Below are 25,224 nucleotides of genomic sequence, written 5' to 3' on the forward strand. Positions count from 1 at the left end.
TCTATGAAACATAATAAGTTAGTTTGCAAGACGATCTCCAACCGCATGGTCATTGCACCATCGCCATTTTTATCTGTCCCCGCCATAGACGACATTTTGGCGCCAATTTGTGACGTTTAACTTTTTAAAATGACAGCCACTGGACAAAAGAAATGCAAAAATGCCATGTGATACTAGAATTAATGAAAAACTTAGTACAATTTTAATTTATTAGTATAAATTAATAGTTTTTACGAAATGTCAGTTATAGTGTACGTGATGTTATGTACAATTGTTTTTCCTGTTTTGTGTGGAGACATCGATCCAAGGATGGAGCAGGGATACCCCAGGGGCCTTATGTCAGTATGTATGTGTTTTAATGTCTGCTAATGTAGTTATTAAAGCGCTGGTAGGGAAAAAAAACCGGCCAAGTGCGAGTCGGGCTCGCACACCGAGGGTTCCGCCGTACAAACGTAGCGGTTTACAATTTATGACGTATTAAATCAAATTACTTACTTGATTCCGTTGCGAGTAGTGGCGAATTTCAAAATATGCGGTATGATTATTTTTTATTTATTTATTTTTCCTATATTTGCATTATAGGTAGGTACCTACCTCAGCGTTTTGAATTTTTGCGTTGATTTAGAATTTCTCACAGTTTAGAGGCAATTAGATTTAAGAAGTGTTTGATATGAACTTCAACTTTAATATCTCTACGCGTTAATGTGAAAAAGGGTAGGTAGTAAGTTTATAATTATTAAAAAAATATTTTATGTCATGTAAGCAAAAATAATATTTTAAATTTTATATAACTTCAAATTTATCATTTTCGCAATTTTTCCTTTATCTGTACTATATAACGTTGCTTCGTGCCGAATTTCAAGATTCTGAGTTCACAGGAAGTACCTTGTAGGTTTTGATTCCCTAGCGTGTGACGGAAATTAGTCTAAGGTGTCGCTGTATCTTTTGATCGCGTTAACTTAGAAGTTTGATTTTTTTACTTCTTAAAGGGACAATAGATCTAGGTATTTGGTATAAATTTCAATTTGATACCTTTATTCGTTCGTGAGAAATAAGGTAGTAAGTTTCATTTTATTAAAATATTTTTATTATATTATATAACTAAAAAAATGTAATTTTCGCAATTTTTCCTATATTTGCATTATTTGACAATGCTTTATGCCAAATTTCAAGATTCTGAGTTTACGGGAAGTATCCTGTAGGTTTTGATTCCTTTGCGAGTGTCGAAAATTTGTTGAAAATATCGACATAATCGGCTGTATCTTTTGATTGGCTTGGCTTAGAAGTTTGATATTTTCACAGCTTAAAGGGACAATAGACCTGAGTATTTCATGTGAATTTCAGCTTGATACGTTCACGCGTTCTTGAGATAAAGGGTCTTGACAGACGGACGGACAGACGGACAACAAAGTGATCCTATAAGGGTTCCGTTTTTTCCTTTTGAGGTACGGAACCCTAAAAAGAATGAGATATGTATAGGCTCCTTAAGAGCATTTGACGATTTGCAAGTACTAATTTAATTAGTCTAAACAAATAAAGATAATTTTGATTTTTGATTTTAAAAGTTTTTTTGTGACTCTGGCATTCATTCAAATAAACTGTTTAGTCAGGAAGTGAGATGAATGTGAAATTTTATTTTAGATGGCTGATAGAGAGGTTCTTAATTTTTTTAAAGAACGTTTGATTGCTACATCAAGATTTCTTCAAAAGATCTAATAAAAAAATCTTTATTTTTTTTATAGGTAATTTCAGTCACCACTGTCTGCTGGTTTAAAACAAAAAAAGCAGGGCAGTCAAAAATCTAATGCCGTGCATTTCATCGCATTCAGCCCTATAGTTATTTCCAGTTTTTCCAGTATTTTTCGTAATTTCTTACAGTATCGTAAGTACCTATTTAACCAATTTCACACCTTATAAAAAGAACAATTTTTGCGAAGCCTTTGTCCTCTTCCTAGGTTTCATCTACAACTCTTTATAAAAAAACATTGTAAAATGACAGTTGGCTGTAGGCTATCAATAGACTTGCCCGTTGTTAGGATATAGCCTAGGAAACAAAAAACGTGCCTAAGTAGGTAATGAAAGTGTAGAATTCTAGATAATATCAACAGCATGTGAGTTTTTGACATAGATCGTCAACTAGATGGAAAGTCTCAAGTTCTCGCAATAAATGATATCAACACAACAGTTCCTTGACGAGCAAAATATTAAATTAACTTTAAATATGGCTTCACCATAAAATACAGGGTGTAAATCTACGCCCTAAGCAAACCCTAACCCGAATATTAGAGAAATCCATACCAAATACTTTAGGTCAGGGCCGCAAGGCCACATAGATAAAATTTGTATTCCTTGAATGAGATTTCTACCGCATTATTGCCGCAGGACTTTTTGTGACAGTAGACCGAAATCTACGTGAAAAAAGCCGCAATTACAAGCTAGTAAAATAAAATAGAAGGTCCAAGCTATAGTTTGTTGTTGTGCCCTTAACCCTTGAGCCGAACTCAACCAGTTGGTAGACGTTGCATCATGCAGGACGGCGCTTGTTAGTTTAGTTTAATATTTAGTTAACGACCGGCCAGATACTCTGATTATCAGGTATGGTCGACATACTTCCGATGGTAATGATGTTGATAATGAAGGTCTTGTGGAAGGGAAGCCCACTGCCACCACCTTGGGACAGTTGTTCGCCCTCCCGGACACTCCCGGTAGTAAAGTATAGATCGTTTCATCCACGAAGACGCGCCCCACCATTCTTCCGCTAATGTTTCAGTGTTATCGGTACACGCTAAATTATCCATGAGTGCACACGCACACTACAATAATGACGCTCGGGATTGCTCGGATGAAACTCCCAGCACCCAGCGCTTCCTTCGGCCAAAAATTGGTGGAGCGCGTCTTCGTGGATGAAACGATCTATGGTTGCTGTATTTCAGGGTGATAATAGTGTCCTCGCCATCTCATCGGTCTTTTACAGAGAAGTGAAGTTCACAGGCCTGCTTGTATGTTATGTAGGCAGTTAGGATGGTTTTTGATTTTCCAAACCCGGGTTTTCTTGCGACTCAAAAAACCCGAAAACCTCGGGTTTTTTTCGGGTCGGGTAAACCCAATTCGATTCCCTAGACCTGCCGTTGTGGAAATCCTTGGGGAAGCCTTTCAGACGTATGGATGGATAAACAAACAATGCTGTCACCACTTCGCGAAATAGCTCTATTTCCAAACACCTCAAACCATAGCCTGCATGACAGAATTTGATGGCTTAATGGCTACATAGCAATGGTTAAGGAGCATGTGTTGGCGGAAACTCGTTCCAGTGCATTGAATGTGCCACTTGTTATTTACTTACTGTTACAGTCAAAACTCATAATCGGTAAAAACCACTCTTGCCTGGAAAAATCAGTCAAGTGTTATTGACACCACTTTTGAGTGATTTTTGCTTTAGTTAAAACCACTTTTGACTGCAAAAAATAAGTCGAAAGTAGTTTCGCCTGATTTTAAATCTTACCGATCAGTCAAAATTCATACAAAGTAATGATTCAGAGAGTCAAACTCACTTTTGACCGATTTTTGCAGTCAAAAGTTTGTCTGATTATAAGTTTTGACAGTAACATTACTACAATATTGCTGTAATAAGATCGTAAGATTGGCTAAATCCTCATCTACCTGATTATACCTATTATGAAGTAACAACATCCTGAAAAGACAACACCATACTTATTAGGTACGTATCGTTTGTTCTACTTTTAGTTAAGTAGTTGCATCCGTTTTTTCTCTCTTTCCATCATGCCAGAATTCATTGTTGCCAAAAAAAAAAAAATTAAAAACATTACAAGATTAGAGTACCTATGTTCTACAAAAACTAACGCCCTACTAATTGGACGCAGAGGGTGACACACGAACCAATCACAGAGCTCTATTCAACAATGTGCGTTCGATTTGCTGCTTCACTTAAGCAAGCATCGTTTGTGAATACAGGCGTTAGTCACCTCTGTAAGAAGTTTTTAAATTTTAATAAGACGTAGATAACTCAATTTCTGTTTACTTATTTCTGTCTCTTTTTAAATTAGTTATGTACTCTTTAATGACTTAATAAAATACTTATCTACCTACTACCTACTTCTATGCTACTACCTACACTTAATAAAGTTTAGTGTAAATAAATAAACAAAATAGGCTCGTGAGAATCCTATTAAAACCACGATTGCCTAAACAAGGAAGTCAAAGAAAGCACGATCCCATTGTCTTAACTCTTACTTAAGCAACATTTTACCACTGGCCTGGTAGTTTGCGCACTGGACTATACGCAGATGCGGTAGCGGGTTCGAAACCCACTAGGGACAAAAATGTTAAAAATGACTCCCTTGGTCATCACGGACTGTCATGCAGCAGAAGTGCCGGGAGATTTTCCCGTCACGCCAGCCTCAATGACATCATACGCAGGTCTCTTTCTAGCGCATCCGTACCGGCCATTCTTGAACCAAATGGCCTGGTTCGAAGTGATGGTAAGAGACCTGATGGTATGACTTTGGTTCCATGGAAGGTGGGACGGCCACTAGTGTGGGATGCAACCTGCGTAGACACACTGGCACCGTCTCATCTTCCGCAAACCTCGTCTGGGGCTGGTACTGCCGCTGCATCAGCGGAATCCCTCAAGCGACGCAAATATGTAGGTCTTAGTAGTACCTACATGTTTGAGCCATTTGGGGTCGAGACGCTAGGTCCGTGGGGACCAAGTGCTCATCGCCTGTACAGGGAATTAGCCAAGCGGCTGATTGACTGTACAGGTGATAGAAGAGCTGGCGCATTTCTTGGCCAACGAATCAGTTTGGCCATTCAGCGCGGAAATGCAGCCAGCATTCTGGGCACCATGTCGCGTTGTTTGGACAGCGATTTGGGACATATTTTTTATTTGTAAATATTTGTAAATATTTAGTCTATGTAGGTTAATTATTTGTATTATTCTTAATCTCTTAATTCTATACGTTCAATAAAATTAAATGTATCTATCATCATCATCATCAACACGGGACGTCCACTCCTGAACATAGTCCTCCCTCAATTACTTCCAAATCACACACAAATGTACCTATAATGCATTTGATTATACCAACCACAATCGTAGTGTAGGACGCCCCTGTTAGCTGGTCGATGGACAGACGAATTATAAAAACTAGAGACCACTAATGTTGGTGCTCCGTGGAAGGCTTACTTCCAGCAGTAGAGTGCCATTGGCTGAAATGATGACGATAATGATAAACCAAACTAAACTGGAAGTAACTATAAGTACTTAGATTGTCTTAGAGCATTGAAGACATGGTAGAATTTTAGTTTCTGTGATCTGTGGTAGAATTAGCAACTTAAACCTTTACATTGTTCAAATTCAAGTTATTTATTTGCATAAAATAGAGTTTACAAAAAGATGTTTCAAAGAGTTATGTGGCTTTCAACCTATTTAACTACCTATGCTATACTACAAAGGGTTTCTGATTTCTCGACCTATTTTTTTTCTCGAGTTTCGGGAATTCTCGAGGCGAAAGTCTCGAGTTTTCTCGGGTCTCGAGTCTTTTAATTAAAACTGTTGAAATCGGTTGAAATTTAATAAAAACACAGGTTTTTTTAATCTAATATACCTATTTTAATGCACAACAATCAATATTAGAATTTAGTACCACTTATTTTGGTAAGGAAACAAACAAAAAATGAAATCTTCTTTCATAATTAATATTAACTAATAATCATAATTAAGTCATAAAATCGCGTGTACTTTAAGGATAAATAACAATAAAAAATCTGGAGCTACAATTGAATCACTTGTTTTCCAAAGGATATAAGTCCAAATAGCAAAATTACGATAAATAGTTTTTTTTTTATAAACAAAAAAACACTTTTTAATATTTTTTTAAATTTCTTTAGGATAACGACTTGAATAAACTTTACGAGGAGGCACGAGTACCTAACCTAACAGACAGTTAACAAATTTTTCGGTCTTTAAATCAGTCAGAGTTAAACATCTAAATATAGATAGGAGGCAAACGAGCAGACGGATCACCTGATGGTAAGTGATTACCGTCGCCCATAGACACCCGCAGACCCAGGGGCGTTACAGGTGCGTTGCCGGCCTTTGAGATAAAGATACGCTCTCCTCTTGAAAGCTTGCAGGTCGTATCCGTCCGGAAACACCGCAGACGTCAGTCCATTCCACAGTTTGGTAGTACGGGGCAGGAAGTTTCTAGAGAAACGTACTGTTGTGGACTGCCAACCATCTAAGTGATGGGGGTGGAAGTGCTGTCGGGTAGATCGGTGGCGAAAAGTGGCGGCAGGAATAAGTCCGGATAATTCTTCGGAGCACTCCCCGTGATACATGCGATAGAAGATGCACAGTGAGGATACATCTCTACGCAGAGCCAAGGGGTCAAGCCGATCCGAAATGTCCTGGCAGTCAACGATTCGAGCTGCTCTCCGTTCAATGCGGTCCAGAGGGAGAAGCTGGTACTGGGGCGCACCTGCCCAAAGATGAGAACAGTATTCCATATGAGGCCGAACCTGCGCCTTGTAAAGTTGCAGACCATGGGCTGGAGTGAAATATAGTCTCGATCTATTGAGCACACCAAGCTTCTTCGAGGCTAATTTAGCCTTACCCTCTAAATGACCACGGAACTGGACTTCGCTCGATATGTCGACACCAAGGATTCCGATATTGGCTGAGGCAGTTAGGGGAGTGCTCTCGAAACAGAGGGATACGACAAACGACAACTTTTTGGCGGTGAACGCGCAAACTTGTGTCTTTGATCAAACATCTGTTAATGTCGAAATATTTCCAAATAAAAAAGGCGATCTTTTTTTCACTGATGGTCTGGTGACATAGGTACTCATGATGCATGCAGTTCAGTCAGATTACGCAGCAAGTAAACTAATTTATATAATTTTCGCTATTCAATCACACACTCGCTATAGCAACCAAAATGACCCGAATTGATCTGCCCCCTAGACAAGTGACAAAATCTGACATTCTATTCGGACGGATTCGATTTTCGAAAAATCTAGTCTACTAATAGACCCACTGATCGCGTTCGAAGCACCTGTGCGGCCGCTAAACTCGTCACGACATGCAACGAGACAATGGGCCAACTATCCGGCCGCCGGATATCCGGTATCCGGTATCCGGCCAAACAACTATCCGTTTCATCTCTATTAGGTACCGTAGAGGTGCACTAAGAAAGGAATTCCCGAAATTCCCACGGAACGGGAATTAGCGGAAAAATCCTTTTGTATGAAAAATCTAAACCGCTTAAGTTAGACACTTGATATTTGGCATGCAGGTACCTTAGTAAACTTAAAGCTTAGTTACAACAGGATATTGCAAAATTCCTACGGGAACGGGAGTCAGCGGGAAAAAACATTTGTATGAAAAAATCTAAACCGCGTAAGATAGATGAAAGGGGTAAATCGGGATCCACGCGTACGAAGCCGCGGGCGACATAATAAATACTCGAAGGTGAACATTATTACTTAGTTTCGATTGAGATCATTAATTGCAAATCAAATCAGTTAAAAAAGGAAGACTAGGCCAGTCTAAAAACAACGTTAACCTATTGAATAATTAAAAACTTACTTTTGTCTAAGAAAACAGGCTTTCAAGAGTATTAAAGCTTCAAAATCGAAACCCGAGAATTCTCGAGCTCCGGTAATTTTTTTCTCGTCTCGAATGAAGCCTTTCTCGAGTTTTCTCGAGTTCGAGAAGGCTCGAGCAGAAACTCTAAAGCATGCAAATTTTCGTCTTAAAACGAATTTTTTAAATAAATTAAGTGTTCAATTTAAGTATCCCAAAGATATTCACCTCAGATCATAGAAGGGATCTGAGATATTCACCGAACATTGCGAAAAACTAACAAAGCAATGAGGAAATTGCTCGTAAAATCTTTAATGTAATCTAAAATGTTTAGTAAATCCTTATTCTTCAGCAGGGCATGATGACGTATTTCGTAATTCTGCAACTACCTACAACTTTATAACGTAATTTAATGTTTTAGAGCACGTTGATCATGTCATTATAACAATGACATACCCAGATAATGTGTTAGATAGTGGCTATGTAACTTGGAGGACACCTACGTTTTGACATCATTACTTACGGTGTATTTGGCATTGCTAAATCACTATATACTACTTAGTTTACGATATTTGGTACTTAATATTAAACTACCTAGTTACTTTCGTCAAATACTTACGTCTGTACCATATCAAACTCAATGTTTATTTGTCTCTAGTAGTCTCTACATATTGCCAGAATCTATGATGAGCAGATCTTGATTCTGCGGCCGCCTAGCCTAAATATGTTTACCGGCACTACAATGCTAGATGTCGCGGGTTCGATCCCTGCACAAAAACAATATTTTTTGGCCATGAAGATATCTTTGCTTACGAGTATCTTAGTTTGTAGCTTTTTGTTTTGTTTTAATGCCGTTAACCCCTACTGGTGAGCTAAGTAATTAACATGCTTGTGTTACAAGTGGATTCACCACAATAGTCGAGCGCACGGTGGGGATCAAACCCGCGTTCCTCGGATCACCGCCAATCCGACACCTTGACCGTTCGGCTATCGTCGCTTCAGCTAGATTGCGTAGCGTCATGGGTGATCCAAAGATATTTATTTATTTACTATTTTTACCATCAGGTCCAGGGTCCACAAAGCCAGCTACCATCCCGAAGAGCCAGCTCCGTTACCTCAAGTTTGTGGTGCAGGGCAAGGGTCAGACGAGGCAGAAGTACACCTACTGGACTGCCAAGCTCATAGCTGATGATCCAAGGATAGACTTCCAGAGGTAATATTATTATTTTGATATTTAGTCCAAGCGAAATGGTACCTTAGGTGAGGAGACACGACGACCTTTCGTTTCCAGAACCAGAGGGGAGGCCTTTGTCCAGTGATTATTATATAAAGTTCTCCGTAAACTAGCACTTTTATGCCTACACAACATAGTTTTAACTTTTGACAATAACACTTTCGCTGCTTCGAGACAAAATATACAGCAAGCTGAAAAGAAGGAGTGTGCAACGTAAAATATCCTACTAATATTATAAATGCGAAAGTTTGTGTGGATGTTTGTTACTCTTTCACGCAAAAACTACTGAACGGATTTTGATGAAACTTTACAGAATTAAGTATTGTTTATAACCCAGAATAACACATAGGCTATAATTTATGACGATCTGTGACAAACTAAATTTTACCGCGGGTGAAGCCGCGGGCAAAAGCTAGTCTGTCATAAAAAAATAGTGTTGAATTTTTAGTCACTTGATTTTCTTGGTAAACCATATAATAACCAAAAACCATACCTTTAGCTAGCTGAACTGTTCTTGAATCTGAACCTCTATTTTCGAGCTGCTTAGTGGACATACATTATCTAAACCATTCTCACCTCTATTTCCAGGAAGACCATGCTCCTGGCGCTTGGCTACCTGGACAGCACCAGCTTCCCGATCTCCGCCATGCTGGCCAACGAGTACGAGGCCAGAGGGTACAATGTCATCATCGTAGACAACCAGAGATTCGCCACAGTTCACTATTATTTGTAAGTGTTTTTGACATTTAGGAATGCTTTAGTTTAGACGACCTCATAAAGTTAGCAGGTAGGCGCTGGATGCAAGCCGCTACCAACCAGGTGAGGTGGAAATCATTGGGGAGGCATATGTTCTGCAGACGCAGTGGACGTCCTGAGCCCCGATTACGGTAATTTTTAACGTCTCCGTTCCAGACGCGCTTCATCGATTCTGCGATACGATTGGTCAAAACAGCTGACGTCCGCTGTTTTGACCATTACGCTGACCAATCGTATCGCAGAATCGATGAAGCGCGTCTGGATTGGAAACGTTAAAAGTTACCGTAATCGGGGCTCTGAGGCTGTGACGCAGAGTGGCTGAAATGATGATGATGAAGTGGAAATCGAACCCACACGGCTAGCCCGCCCGCATGCAATGGGTCGTGGTAGGTTCGACTCCCAACTTATCCAATTCGATTTTCAGAGAATTCAAGAACCCATTCCACTTTATTATAATTTTGAGCTGCTTGTTCTTAGCACCGGGGCACATTGTCCCGAAGAAGTAGTAGGGTTAACTTATTGTTTACTAGCTTTTCGCCCGCGGCTTCGCCCGCGTGGAATTTTGTCTGTCACAGAAAAACTTTATCGCGCGCGTCCCTGTTTCAAAAACCGGGATAAAAACTATCCTATGTTCTTTCCCGGGACTCAAACTATCTCTATGCCAAATTTCATCAAAATCGGTTGCGAGGTTTAAGCGGGAAAGCGTAACAGACAGACAGACAGACAGAGTTACTTTCGCATTTATAATATTTTTAGTTGGGATAAATTATATTTTTAAAACCCACCAACTTACTGAGTATAAATTTTCTTCTTTTCAGAGCGAGTCGTCTAATGCGTCCTGTAGGCAAACATGTAGCCGAAGTCTTAGCTCAACTGACGTCTTTCGGCCTGGACCCCTCAAACTTAGAGCTCCTAGGTTTCAGCCTAGGAGGCCAGACAATCAGCTACATCGCGAAAAACTTTCGAACCATAACAGGCCGAAATATATCCAAGATAACCGCTTTAGAGCCTTCTGGACCTTGCTTCAGGTTCTTAAACTCTGATGACAGGCTGGATGCCTCAGACGCAGACTTCGTGCAGGTCATCCACACCAATATTGATGGGTATGGAATGGCGATCAAGATGGGGCATGTGGATTTCTACGTGAATGGGGGAGAATACCAGCCTTCAGAACTGCAGTTATACCCTTGCGTTTCTACGTGCAGTCATTTCAGGGTGCTTCCCCTTTGGGTGTCAGCGTTAAAGAATCCAAAGCATTTTATAGCTGTCAAATGTGACAGCATACAGCAGGCAAGAGACGCGAAATGCTATGACCGAAGACCTTTTGAAACAAACGTCATGGGTTTGAGGGTGAACACCAGTAACCATGGGATTTTCTACCTATCAACTAGCAAGGGGTATCCGTTTTACTTGGGACGTGACGGGCTAAATCCAGAGTTCGCTTCGTGGAAGACGATAACTGATGTAAATGATGGCGATGATACAGAAATTTATACGTAGTTATTAAATTTTAGAAGAACGAGTCTTGTTTCATTTTGCCTTTGTGTTGTGGTGTAGGATAGACTGAACTATGACTTGAATATTTTGACTTCCTAGATGTTGCATGCACGGAAAATAATATTTAAACTATTTTCACGCGTACGAAATTGATTTTGTGGCGTCGAACCTTAGACCAGGCATATGGCTAAGCAATGCAATCGTACAGGAGAGTACAAGGAAGAGGGGCAGCCACATTAGGTAACACAGAGTCGTTCGAGTGCATTACCGCAGCAAAATTTTTATAAATGTTGTGCTTTAGAGAGTCGAGAGTATAGCAGATAATTAGTCCATCGTGAGCAGAAATTTGTCCACTAATAGCAAAATTCGTTCAAATTATAGTTTTAAAGTTATTAAGAAAAAACGGATTTTGCTGGGGTAATGTTTGAAACGTTACCCCAGCAAAATTTTTTTTTGAAAGTCGATCTATCCCGGAACCAAATACATGGATAGATAGCTTTTGTTGCGTTGTAATTTGTCCACGAACAGCAAAATTTGTTCGTGTTCCGGTTCTCAAGTTATTCAGAATTTTGCTGGGGTAATGTTTTGTGATGTCCCAGATCTCGTAAATGGCTCAACGCAGAAGTTTGAAAAAAATACCAATGATAGACCTTGATATGTCCAAATTAGTTCAAGCATTAGTCATTGATTTGAATGATAAACACCAGTGTAATTAAATGATTTCGAAAATCAGATAAAACGGATTTGTGAGTAAACCAGTACTCTTACAATCGAATAAAAAGATGTAGCATGTACCCTTGGTACACCTTTATAACCACAGTAAATATAAATGATGTGGCTTTGCGCAAAAGAGAGATTTCAAGAAATTTAATTTATTTTAACAGTCTTACTTTCGTGGCCGAATACGCAATTCCCTTATAACAAGGGAACATGGCATACAATGGACAAATTAAAATGTTCCTTGAATAAGCTATCCTGTTAATTTCAGCTTTATATTACGGCTTATAAGAAAGTTATCGGACAGCAAAAAAATATCAGAAATTCTTCTATAAGCCGACCAAATTATAAAGGTTACAGAAAAGCGATCACTCCATACATACAGGTATACTTTGCAAATTAGTAGCTTAGCTGTCAATGTTTTGTACAGTTATGTGGAATTTTGTAATTCGTGCAAACGATTTTTAAATATTAATGAACGACTTTCAAAAAAAAATTTTGCCAGGGTAATGTTTCAAACATTACCCCAGCAAAATCTGTTTTTTCCTAATAACTTTAAAACTATAATTTGAACGAATTTTGCTATTAGTGGACAAATTTCTGCTCACGATGGACTAATTATCTGCTATACTCTCGACACTCTAAAGCACAACATTTATAAAAATTTTGCTGCGGTAATGCACTCGAGTCGTTCAGGAGAGTGCCAGGAAGAGTTGCAGCAACCGCAGTTACGAGTAAGTAACGGCATGTGCGTTCCCTTCGAGAGGCCACTGTGGAAAACGAAGGTTTCGTATACATAAATATTTAGCAGAACCTCTAAAACAAATGTAGCCAGAATGATAAATTTGTAGGTGTTGTAAGTTGGACGCTACAACCCGCCGAATGTGGTCCCTCAGATGAACTATGTCAAATACCAAATTACTGAATCTGACCTAAAAAAATCGACAATGTGGTTAACATACACAAAATCATTACGGAGAATTTAAGAAGCAAGATATTTCTTTAAATATCTACTTTATACAGCAATAATATTTGAATACAATTTTAAACTGCAAATTTTGTACATAAAATGGTGTAAACTATTTTTATCAAACAATGAGTTGGGCGAGATATTTATCATGGAATTGGTTTTTAGCGTGTGTTCCGAGGGCTCACTTTACTAGAGCTTTTATTCTGTACTAGTAGAATATATAAACCCTGTACTCTCAGGGTAGCGTTGTGGCTACTTCTGCTAAAATTAAAACCTTACCAAAGAAACTTAGTCTCAAGTTCCAATTTGTAGCATTAAAGTAAATTTTGTGCACTGGTGAACTGAGGGCCCATCGTCTGATTGGATTTTCTTTATTTGCAGTAACTATCCAGAGCTCTTATTTTCGTATGTAGCCCTACGATTTACCTCCTAAATATTACCATTCATGAAATCATCTTATTTGGTCAGATTCAGTAATTTGGTATTTGACATAGTTCATCTGAGGGACCACATTCGGCGGGTTGTAGCGTCCAACTTACAACACCTACAAATTTATCATTCTGGCTACATTTGTTTTAGAGGTTCTGCTAAATATTTATGTATACGAAACCTTCGTTTTCCACAGTGGCCTCTCGAAGGGAACGCACATAGTAACGGCTGGGACGAACAAGGATAAGCGAACCCAACTCGTGAGCCTTGACAGGGATACGCTGGTCAAGGCGACCCTTTACAAGGCTTGGGAGCCTACGGGTAACGAGCTATTGGACGTGAAGAGGGTTATTAATTATACACATATTTTCTACTTTGCCGAAACATATGAAGAACGGTTTGTCCAAAACATATGAATTTGGTTTTATTTAATGCAGAATTAAATGCCCTTCAACCGTCAAGAAGACCACTTTTCGATAGGGTAAGCCCTTTACGCGGTATAACAGGAAAACCGAAAAAGCGCCCCTTTCGGGGGCCCCCACCACTTAAGCACAACTCCGTCGAAGTAGAAAACCTAGGAGAGTCTTTATGGGCAACTAATGAAGCCATTAAGGGACTAAAATCTTTAGTAGGAATTATTTCCGATTTAATTCATTTTTGTGTTTAATTCTACTGGCCTAAATAGCAAACTGGTAAGTGCAGTGAAGTGCATGACCGTAATTACAGTGGCGCTATCTGGTGGTCATAAATGGCGGCGCTCATTGCCTCGATTTACTTTCTTTGAGTATTGAGTATTTATTTCGACGAAAAATATTTTATAAAGTAGGTACGTAATTTAGGTATGAGTTAAGGTATGTAATTTTATTGTTCAACAACTTATGAAATATTGATTTTCTACTTTGCGCTAGCTAGAATCTAAAATAGAGCCATCTATGTGACATATACAGAACTAAAACGTCACACTTGTCTTCTTGTTAAATGTTAAAAATCTTTTGATTTTTGAGGAAAAATATGATTTTTTTATAATGAATTCAGTTTAAAATATGATAAATAAACGGTTTTCACTTCAGTTATGAATATTTCTGTTTCTGATGGATTTTTAATATGTGCAACTTGGGGGAAAATGCATTTACCCAAGTCCACTACGCGTTTACGAAAGAAAAAGTCAAATTGTCGCAATGACGCAAGCCTGCCTGCTTGCCTGACAAGAAGGGGAAAAATCCTTGACAATTTTCTTCAATATTTCAAAATGGTGTTTCGTTCTCGCGGGTTTCTTTCTAAATTTAACCAATTATTTGTAAAATGAATAACATAATACGTTTGTAACACGCAAAACTCGCTTCGTAGCTATAAAAAAAGTTAAGTGCAAATTCGTGTGTGATTGTTTCGCGATAAATAAAATCGTCAGTGCAATTTCCTAAATCAATTTCGTCTGTGATGTTTGTGATCCCTGTTATTTAGAGAATCTTACGTAAGTATACAGCTTGGTATGTTATTAAACAACGTGTAGATTAGTTTTATTTAGTTGGGTGGTGACAGCGATCCATTTCTGTGGCTCTCAGTCATAAGTCTTCAAAGTTAATACACCCATTTTTCGTTCAATAAATGCGTGTTTATCGCATATAATTCTACTTATCGTTTTGCAATTGTCTCGTAACACGAACATGTGTAAGAAAACCAGTTTTTCCATTGAAGGCTATCCAAACTACTTGGTATAAATATGCGAAGCCGTATCGTCTATTTTTTCCTTGGCCAGTTGGCATTGAAAATATTTTGATACATGTAATGTCTATAGAAATGCTTGTGACTGAAATAAATCAATTAAAGTGTCGGAAGTTTCATCTCTAATGGATTGTAATAAGGCTGATTGTGATGTTAGGTTATATAGTAATCTAGTTGTAGTGTGTATATTTTTGAAAGACATATTGTGTGGTTGAAAGCTATAATTTACCTATAAGAATGCAATGAATCAGTCTGCAAAAGAATGACATCATCAGACATGTAATAAGCGCCTTGTAGTCAGTTTGTCTTATTTTAGTGTCTATTTCTTTGTAGAGCTCTATAAAAACCAGTTATTTCATATGCATATTGTTTTAAATTGTAGGTTTAGTAGCGCTTACTTTCGTATGCATTTTGTTTTAAATTGCAGGTATAGTAGCACTTACAACATGGTTACATTGTAACATGGAAAGAAATTAAGTTATCTTGCGCAATGAGTTTTATCTGCAGTTCTCCTTGACACATTACTGATTGCTTAAAAGACTGAAATCAACTTAATTGGTGCTGCTACAAAAATATTGAATGATTGTTTCTGAATGAAAATAGTGAATGGCTTGTATTGAACATTTTTTTTTATCCACAACCTGGAAGCTCTTGGCCTGTATCTCACCTTATGGTAAGTGATGATCAGGCCGAAGGTGGAAGCAATTAATAATTAATACTAAATTAATAATTAATTGGTTTTAACAATTAATACTAAGGAGGATAAAACTCTGTAATATTGATTTGGACATTAACCATTCAAGTACTAGCAAATCGAGACAATGAAAATTAAGTAAAAGATCTTTTTAAAAGCCTACTTGCAAAATAAATGATTTTGATTATATTGTTTCCGCAGTCTCTTGCATTGCCAATAATTATCTATGCTTAAATTATATTCATAACAACACTGTACATATTGCAATAAACTCTTGACGATTTATAATCCTATTTAAACTTAAAAACAAATGAAGGAATAAATATTTTCATTACATTATTTTATTCCCAAAGTATTACAATGCATTGCCAGTACATCAGTAAGTAATTGTATTTTCATGATATAAACAAAGAATCATATTATCCTTCATGTAATTTAAGAATAATTCAAATAAATTACAATTAATTATCATAAGATTATGTTAAACAAGTTTAATTTTCAGTACTTATATTTGTACAATGTCAATGTCACTCAGTTTCAAGTCAGACATGTCACTATTTAACAAGTCTATCTGTTCTTTAATTTGCATATTATTATCTCATTACAATATGACATGTAAATTCCTCTATGCTGAAAATACTATGTACTTAATAATTTATATTTTTAGCTAAAAATTTACTTTTCATCATTTGACCATTGCATACAAAAATGTCACAAGTTTCCTAAAATCCAACAAGAAAAACTAATTAGAGTTCAATCTTGTACTGTTTTAAAATATACAAAAGGTCTACCCTTTTGAATATTGTATTACAGTACAAATTCCAATCTTTATCTAAAGAAATAAAAAAAATTGAATGTTTGTAATGTCAACAAAAGAAATATTTTTATTAAAATACTTGAGAGTGAGACATTTTTTGTGTAATGTCTGTTACTGTCATCCTGCCTGTATAATGGCTGAACCAATTCTGATGATACTTTCAGCAGCAGATACTTTCAATGCCAGATTTCTGATGTTAGGATAACTTCTACTGTAATTTCAGAAATAGAATTGAGGTTCCTCATAAAATATCTAGGTTCTTAAAAACCAATGCAAGTGATTCTAAACAAAATCATGATACCTGGATATACACACGAGCGTAACCGCGGGCAATCGCTAGTCCCTGATAAAAATAGTGTCCAATTTCATACAATTAGTTTGAGTAATTTCCTAAATAGATTTGTGTTTAAAAATGACCCTGATTACAGCTGATAAGGTGTAATCGCATGTCCAATTATGTGTTATATTGTTTGGTTTTTGAAATTAAACCTTAATCCATTGCAATAGAGACTAATATATTATTACAGTGTATAAAGTAGGTGCCTTTATGGTTGTTTCAATAACAGTCATAGCTGGGCACCGTTAATCAAATAGTTAACTTCGTTAATCGTTAAACCGTTAATAAAAAAATTAACTTCGTTAAACGTTAAAACGTTACATTTAGCAAGATTTAACGCAAGTTAACGTTAATCGTTAATCCGTTAACACATTATAATAAAACGAAATAAATAATTGTATGCAAGGTTCTAATAATTTCGAAAGCTTGTATCGCGCATGGAATTTATTCCTCTTTTTAGCCAGACAGTTTTGACAGTTCCAACTCCTTGCCAGACAGTTTTTAGGGTTCCGTAGTCTTAACCAGGAATCCTTATAGTTTCGATATGTCTGTCTGTCTGTCTGTCCGAGGTTTTGCTTTGAAACTATTGGCACTAGAGAGCTGTAAGTTTGTAGAGGTATGTAGTTATATTGATCACGCCGGCAAAACGGTAGAATAAAATTTTGAAAAAAAAAAAAAAAATTTTTAGGGTAGCTCCCGTACATGTTAAGTGGGGATGATTTTTTTTTTCATACTCTACCCCATCGTGTGAGGTATCGTTGGATAGGTCTTTTAAAATAGTTAAGGGGTTTCTAAGACCATTTTTCTATTTTAAGGGATCCGTTTGCAAAATGTTAAAGTTTAAAGTGCCAATTTTTGTCTGAGTAGGCCCTCTAAAAACTAAACTGTTGGCTTAAAAAATTTGGAAAAATTCATCATAATAGTGCTTTTTATGAACTTTCAAGGAAAACTATAGCGGTTAAAATACACCAGTTAGTTCAAGAGTAATAGTCGTTTTACTCATGTATTGTAAAATTTCATACCTAATAAATTCCTTAGAAGAAAATATTTATAAATTTAAGGATAGTACACAGCACAATATCAATCTGTATCTAATAACAATGTTTTTTAGTAGATTTTGTAGGCCAATTATGACTATCCAATTAAAAGTGACTTTAGATTAAGTAATTGCTTACTTCTGAAATGCATATACATATATTGTGGTAACGACGGACAACTACGGAACCCTACACTGCGCGTGACACGACACGCACTTGGCCAATTTTTTTAGGATAGCTGCCAAAGCCACGATGACCCAAACTTCATAATCCACCAACATTCTAACCTATATTGGGAGCATACGCTGACAAACTTTCAGCTTTTATAAAATGACGTTGGTCTGGCGTTCACCAGCTCTTAGTCTATAGTATCTCAATCTCAGAGCCTTGGTTCAATTACAATACAATTTAGCACCAATGTGCTCGAAAAGACAAATCCAACAAACCCAAACTCCGATAAGTTTCCACCGTTTCATTTTGGAGTTCCTATGGCCGCCTCCTGACTAGGGCATGTAATATCGGAAGCTTTTCAATTCCGATATTGAATTCCGATATTAGATCTCAATATCGGAATTCCGATATTAATATCGGAATTGAGTTCATGTGCTATAAAATTAATGGGCATTTCTCTGTAAGCTCGTACAGGTCCCATACAAATGCTGTCCTGGCAATTATTTTTAACATTTTCCAAAAAACCGTGATCCATTTCAAAGAAAATTGACTATTATTTTAGTTAGATAAGGAGTCCCACTGAAATTATTAATATTTTCCGAGTTATTAGCGATTTTCCAAGAAATCATGACAGGGGACTGTTAATTGAGACAGAGGACTGTTATACTTTAAGAAAAAGTCATTTTAAATTGATCAATTATTTATTATTTTATAGCAAATCAATAGTAAACAAAATGTCTTTATAAAAAAATTACAGAAATAACAACTTTCCTTAATAAACATTCATATCAAAAATTAACCTTAACCTCTGAGGCACTGAATTCCGAGTACCACCCGTTCCTGCTATTTCATCATCAAATCTTTGAGGGGAATTTGTGGTCAATTCAGGTTCAGTAGATTAAAGATTTTCCGTTATAATGCTCACAAGAACCACTGTTGTAAAAGCAGCTGACACTTTTCATTGTTAGTCATCAACATCATTTCAGCACTGGACGTCCACTGCTGAACATAGGCGTCCCGCCCTCCCCCAATGACTTCCACATCGCACAGTTGGTAGAGCGGCCTGCATCCAACGCCTTCCTGCTACCTTTATGAGGTCGTCGGTCCACCCAGAAGGTGGCTCGGTGTCGCTTGTCTCTTGCTGCGTTTTCCGGTACATGGCCTCTACTCCAGAACCTTGCTGCCTCATTGTTAGTGTTTTATATTTATTTGGAAAGCCGAGGATGGACCAGGAATAAATACTTGCGACCTGATGCACATATTTGTGCAATTTCAGGCAGAGGACTGTTGCCAGGGGACTGTGTATTTCGGCTAGATTTCACAATATTTACGAAAATGATGTTAAATAGTGTTTTAAGAATCTACCGATCAATTGAGACGTAAATATTATATCAATTTATACTTTATTTAGAGATTATTAAGTAATTAACATGCATATTATGACTTACCAGAGGACTGTGTGTGGTAGCGATTCAAGCGCGTGTTCACCTCACAAATGACGCTCTGACACTAAAAAAATAGGCATCTCAACGCCGCATTCGGCAAGGTTGCCTATTTTATAGCAATTGCATTTCATTTCACTCAAAAAAAACATCGTAGCTATTATAGTTTTTTTATATTATGAATTTAAATTTTTGGCAGGGGACTGTATTAAAATTCTGGGGACAAAGTTTACAGGAGTTTACTAAATAAATAAAATTGGTAATGAGAGCTTGTTTTACGAAAATAATATAATTTCATTATTATTCTTTATGCTATGAGCTGCCAGATGTATGTAGTTTAAATATCTTCTTCGTAAATCTCATTTCTAGGATGAAAAACAGTGATGGGGACAGCCAGGGGACTGTATTTTTCGGGCTTCAATCGAGTCTAGAAAAAAACTAAAAATAGTTATGGTTCTAAAAACAAAGGGCCCGTAAAGTTTTGGGGTTAAAGTTTCATTACGAGTGTGTTTTTTTAAAATATTTCAATTGCTTTTTGAAAAAATCGGCCGGGACAGCCGATTACGAGCTTACAGAGAATCGCCCTAATATTTGGTTAAATTCGTAAGAATTCGGGATTGTTTACAATAAAATAATGATTGTAATCAAAATCTTTAATTTGGTACAAAACAGCACTTCATAAAATTGAAGTTTTAAAACCATTTTTACGTTATGGGTATCCATTTCATTTGGTTTTTTATGTGACAAGAGGTAAATGAGCAGACGGATCACCTGATAATGAATGGTTACTGATAAATAATGAGCTTATATGGACTAGCAAATAATTAAAGTGTTTTTGTAAAATCACAGGTATCAAACAAACTTTTACTCTTTCATTATATTACCCTGTTTTATGTTGGCGGAACGAATTTTAGAGTCATTAAAAATCACGTGCTACAAAAATTGTAGAGTTTGGTAAAAAACTTGAATATGCTTGTAATTTGTTCCTTTTTGATTATTCGATGTACAACTCACAAAACCACGGGCCATCATCATGTCAGCCATAGGACGTCCACTGCTGAACACAGGCTCCGATAATGATTTTCACAATGGCCGGTTGGTGGCGGCCTGCATCCAGCGCCTTCCTGCTACCTTTATGAGTTCGTCGGTCCACCTTGTGGTTATGAGTCCTACGCTGCGCTTTCCGGTACGTGGCCTCCACTTCAGAACCTTGCTGCCTCATCGTCCGTCTGTTTTGCGACAATGCTCGAAGACCTTAATCAAGTTTCCCAACAGGTAGGCCTTCGGATGAATATGGAAAAAACGAAGCTTATGTCGAATGTCCATGTTGCTCCTTACCCAGTTTCGGTTTGGAGCTCGATTCTCGAGATTGTTGACAAGTAAGTATATGTCTATCTCGGACAAACGATCAGCTAGGTAGTTAGATGCAATTTCGAAAACGAGGTAAATCGTCGAATACGAAGACGAAAGTCTTCAATTAGTGTGTGTTACATACGGTGGTGATGATATACGGCTCGAAAACGTGGCCTTTGAATATAGGACACAACGTGTTATGGAGAGGGATAAGCTTGATGTTTTTTTACGAGATCTAATCAGAAATGAGGAGCTCCGTAAACTAACTAAGGTCGCTGACATAGCCCGACGGACTAGCAAGCTGAAGTGGCAATGGGCAGGGCACATAGTAGTTAGTACGCAGAACTGACGGTCCATAGTCCAGTAAAATTAATGTTTGAAAGGGAGTTGAGATGTCGTTCTTTGTTGACCAAGTGCCTATGGCAAATGCTAAAATTGATTTAGAACAAGTTAAATTAACCATAAATAGTAAAGATATTAAAATATTTGCAGTGGAACAAAAAGTGATGGTGAGAGACATGAGAAAATCATTAGTCTTTGCCAATCATGTACTTTGGGCTTTGTGGCAGGTTGTGGCGAGTTTAAACGCTTTGTTTAAAATCTCAATTAAAACTTTTATCTGATTCCGATATTACGATATTGGGTCGCTCAATATCGGAATTGAAATATCGGATCTCGCAGTCCGAGATTCCGATATTCATGCCCTACTCCTGACTCCATCATTAGACCAGCTCAATGGTACCACAACATTGCATTTTCATCGTACTTACATAAGTATACAAAATTGCAGCTCAATCGGTTGAGGAGAACTGGTCTTAAATTCAGTTGCAAGATTTGTCCCATACATATACATATAAGAGTACTTAATTATTATTGTTCTGTGATATAAGCTTGTAAATAAATAAAAAAATAGCATTTTTATATCGTTTCTTTCTGGTTACAAAAACTGTTGTTTTGGGTTCTGGAAGTTCTGGAAGCCCGAACGTACTTGTCAGAACGCTTTTTTCTAGTGTTTTTCAGCATGCCTGCTTTATCTTTTTGGTAAATAGTAGGTACTCGATTAACGATTAACGGACTTAGGATAATTTAACGGAAGTTAACGAGTCCGTTAACATTTTTTAAAGTTAACTTAAAAGTTAATCCGTTAATAGAAATGTTAACTTCGTTAATTAACGATTAACGGATTAACGAGTTAATGCCCAGCTATGATAACAGTCAAGGTAATCTCAGAAACAGCTGGTCTCATTGACATCTGTATGGAGAAATAAAACGGATTGTTCTTTTTCTAGTTTAAAAAAAGCAGTTTTTCTAGATTCTAGCTGAATTTTTGCATTCCTCTAAAAGTACCTGAATGAATGGTGCAAGTACTTTACATGTGCTTGAATTTTTTTAAACCACAATTAAATACATATTGACATTCTGTTAGCTCAGGCTTCAGCATTACGAAACTTTTCCGTGACTTCATACTACATATTTTTTACATTTCATCATCATCAAACTGTTGTTTCATTAAAATGATGAGGGTATCATTAAATTAAGTCGTCATTTAAATACTGTATAATGGAGTCATTATCTGCTACACATGGACACAAAGATCTTGAGGAAAACTGACTTATCTTCTATACCTATCTACCTACACATCCAGCAGTTTATTTCGTACAGAACTAAGACAATATTCGTTAGATTTAAACATTATTAGGTACCACTAATTGCCTTTCAGTTAACTGGATCCAAAAAACTATACGAAACTGTAGTTTACAACATAATAAGAATAAATCATCGCCCGCTCAGCAAAAATCGCGACATGACACAAACATCATGCCGAGAAGCTGGTTTTCAGTGGGAACCAATGCGTGATGAGGATTGCGCGCCCTTCTGGTCGAGAAGGTTTGGTCAGACATAATAGTGACAAAATGTTTCAAATCGGTCCAGTAGTTTTGGAGCCTTCAATACAAACAAACAATCAACTCTTTCCTCTTTATAATATTAGCGTAGACAACAAATTTTTATCGTCGAAATAACCGGGGCAAAGTGGTTCGCATCCGCAAGGCCATTAAAACGGTCGCTCTTAGGGGGCGAATGTTTCTGTGATGAGCGAGGACATTTGTGTCTAAGTGTCAGTAAAGTACCATCATCCGTTATTGCTATGAACGTAGCCTTGTCCAAAAGGGGGCACAAGAAACTAGCGCCTGTATTCACAAAGATTACTATGAGGTCTCACAGTGCGCGTGGACGCACAGGATCTCACGCGAACCAATCACAGAGCTCTATACCACGCTGTGCGTTCGATTTGCTGCTTTACTTAAGCAAGCATCGTTTGTGAACACGGGCGAAGGGCTATTAATAAAGAGTAAAAAAATGTCAATTATAAGAAGAAACATCTTAAAATATGGGTACACATCATTGAGTTAAGAAAAGAAATACGATAGTAATTTATTATTTCATTAACCCTTAGAAGTACACTTTTAGACATAGACCTCCAACTTCTCCATAAAAAACCACAATGTCCATTATTAGACTATAGGCATAGAGATAGAGACGCTTCCATTTTCTTATGTATTAACTAGCTTTAGCCCACCCGCGGATTCGCCCGCGTGAAATTTGTCTGTCACCGAAAAACTTTATCGCACCTGTCCCTGTTTCAAAAACCGGGATAAAACTATCTTATGTAAGGACATAAAAGGGAAAGGTCCCGGGACTCAAACTATCTCTATGCCAAATTTTTAAGCGTGAAAGCGTGACAGACAGACAGTACTCTCGCATTTATAATATTAGTAGGGATTACATTTTTGCGACATCATCATCATTAGGTAGGTAGATAATTGCTAGTCTTCACCTCAGGAACACGATTCTGTCTGATTTACCAACAAAAGTACCTAACACGTAAACTTTTGAGAGCCTGATGGCAAATCAATACTTAGCTACAATATCTGTTTCATTGACAGCAAGAGCATTGTTGTGTTACGGCAGTTAGAGGTAAGGATATCCAGTTCTTCTGTGGTTGAGGATTACGGGTGAAGCTTGCTTCCATCTTCGGCCTGATCATCACTTTCCATCAGGTGAGATGCAGGCAGGCCAAGAGCTTCCTTGTTGTAGATGAAATAGTTGACTAGCTGTGTCCGCAACTTCGTACGCGTGAAAATAATTTGAATAATATTTCTCGTTTTTGCAACATTTTTCTTTAGTTACTGCTCCGCCGCTATTGGCTGTAGGGTGATGTTATAGCCTAAAGCCTTTCTCAATAAATGGCCTATCCAACACAAAAATAATTATTCAAATCGGATCAAGACTTCAGGAGTTCCTTAGATTAACGCGTTTAAATAAACAAACTCTTCATCTTTATAATATTAGTAGTAAGTATGGATTAGTCTCACTAGCCGATCCACGACAGTGCTCTAAATTGAGTAATTCCATAAACAATCGAAAGAAGCAGGGCGAATCGCTTACATAACTGATTTAACAGTGTTAACAGTGTTACAGCGTAATCCAAGTAATTGGAGACCTGTTAAAAATAGACTGTGCATTATTTTTCTAGTTTATTGCGAATTATATCAGACTTGTATGTCCTCACTTGGATTAAGGTCGTCCGCAGCGAGTTTCCTTGTCTAGTTAGTTCTTTATTGTATCTCAAGCTAATTGGGGAACATACAGCAGTATTTTTCTAAACCACACGCATATACTGATTTTAAAAGCGAAAACAAGGTCTATTCCTTATCAATTTTGATGAATTTTGGCGAGCAGCAATCGATTTGCCCACACCTAACTTTGAAGCGTAATAAAGTAAATGAAACATTATCCAAGTAGAGTTACTCATTGTCCTTTTTAAATGCATTTTTATTTTGGTATGGTGACTCTAGCTAGAATGTACGCACTTGAGCGAGTATAATGGACCTCTAATCATCTGTCCATCGGGTTCAGACATTCATCATCAATATCAGCTAATGTAGCAATCGCATCATCATCACAATCATAGCAATTCGGTGCTGGCTAAAAAAATTTGGGTGATTTGTTAAGCGACATTTATTTTACCATGTCTTTAGATAGTCTTCATCCAGCTTCTGCCAGTATTCTTTCGCTAGTCTACACTCCACACTGGAGGGGTAAAGGGGTTTCTACACTACACTTATTAAGTCCTTGACTCGACTAAAGGGTCATTCCATGACAAATGTTACCGAGGGTGAAAAACTAAATATGTTCTTTTCGCATTAAATCTGATGAATTTTGAAAGTAAACATTCCAAATTATAATGTGCAACAAAAAAAATCTGAAAGAAACAAGTAATTTTTAAGTTATTAGTCTTCAAAGTCTATACTTAAGCCAACTGTCTGAATGATCATTTTCTCTCTAATTATTGGTAATACGATTTTAAAAAAACTATTAATCTGTGAAACGTTTTGCCACTATATAATTCGAGGGTATTTATCATAGTATTGGTAGATAGC

At 37.3% G+C, this 25,224-nt stretch overlaps 1 protein-coding gene across 2 annotated transcripts; it reads left to right on the forward strand.

Annotated features, from left to right (window-relative positions):
• Positions 1 to 38: 38 nt before the first annotated feature.
• On the forward strand, positions 39 to 11,118 carry LOC135082814 (pancreatic lipase-related protein 2-like). 2 transcript variants are annotated; one of them, XM_063977575.1, is made up of 4 exons: positions 39 to 346; positions 8,672 to 8,819; positions 9,429 to 9,569; positions 10,415 to 11,118. In XM_063977575.1, exons 1-4 carry the CDS (start codon positions 238 to 240, stop codon positions 11,094 to 11,096), a joined length of 1,080 nt encoding a protein of 359 aa, XP_063833645.1. In that variant the 5' UTR covers positions 39 to 237; the 3' UTR covers positions 11,097 to 11,118. The 2 variants fall into 2 exon arrangements, with proteins under 2 accessions (XP_063833645.1, XP_063833646.1); XM_063977576.1 differs by having other exon boundaries at positions 39 to 342.
• Positions 11,119 to 25,224: the final 14,106 nt, after the last annotated feature.

Source organism: Ostrinia nubilalis, chromosome 22 (genome assembly GCF_963855985.1).
Source record: "Ostrinia nubilalis chromosome 22, ilOstNubi1.1, whole genome shotgun sequence".
Lineage (NCBI taxonomy): Eukaryota > Metazoa > Arthropoda > Insecta > Lepidoptera > Crambidae > Ostrinia > Ostrinia nubilalis.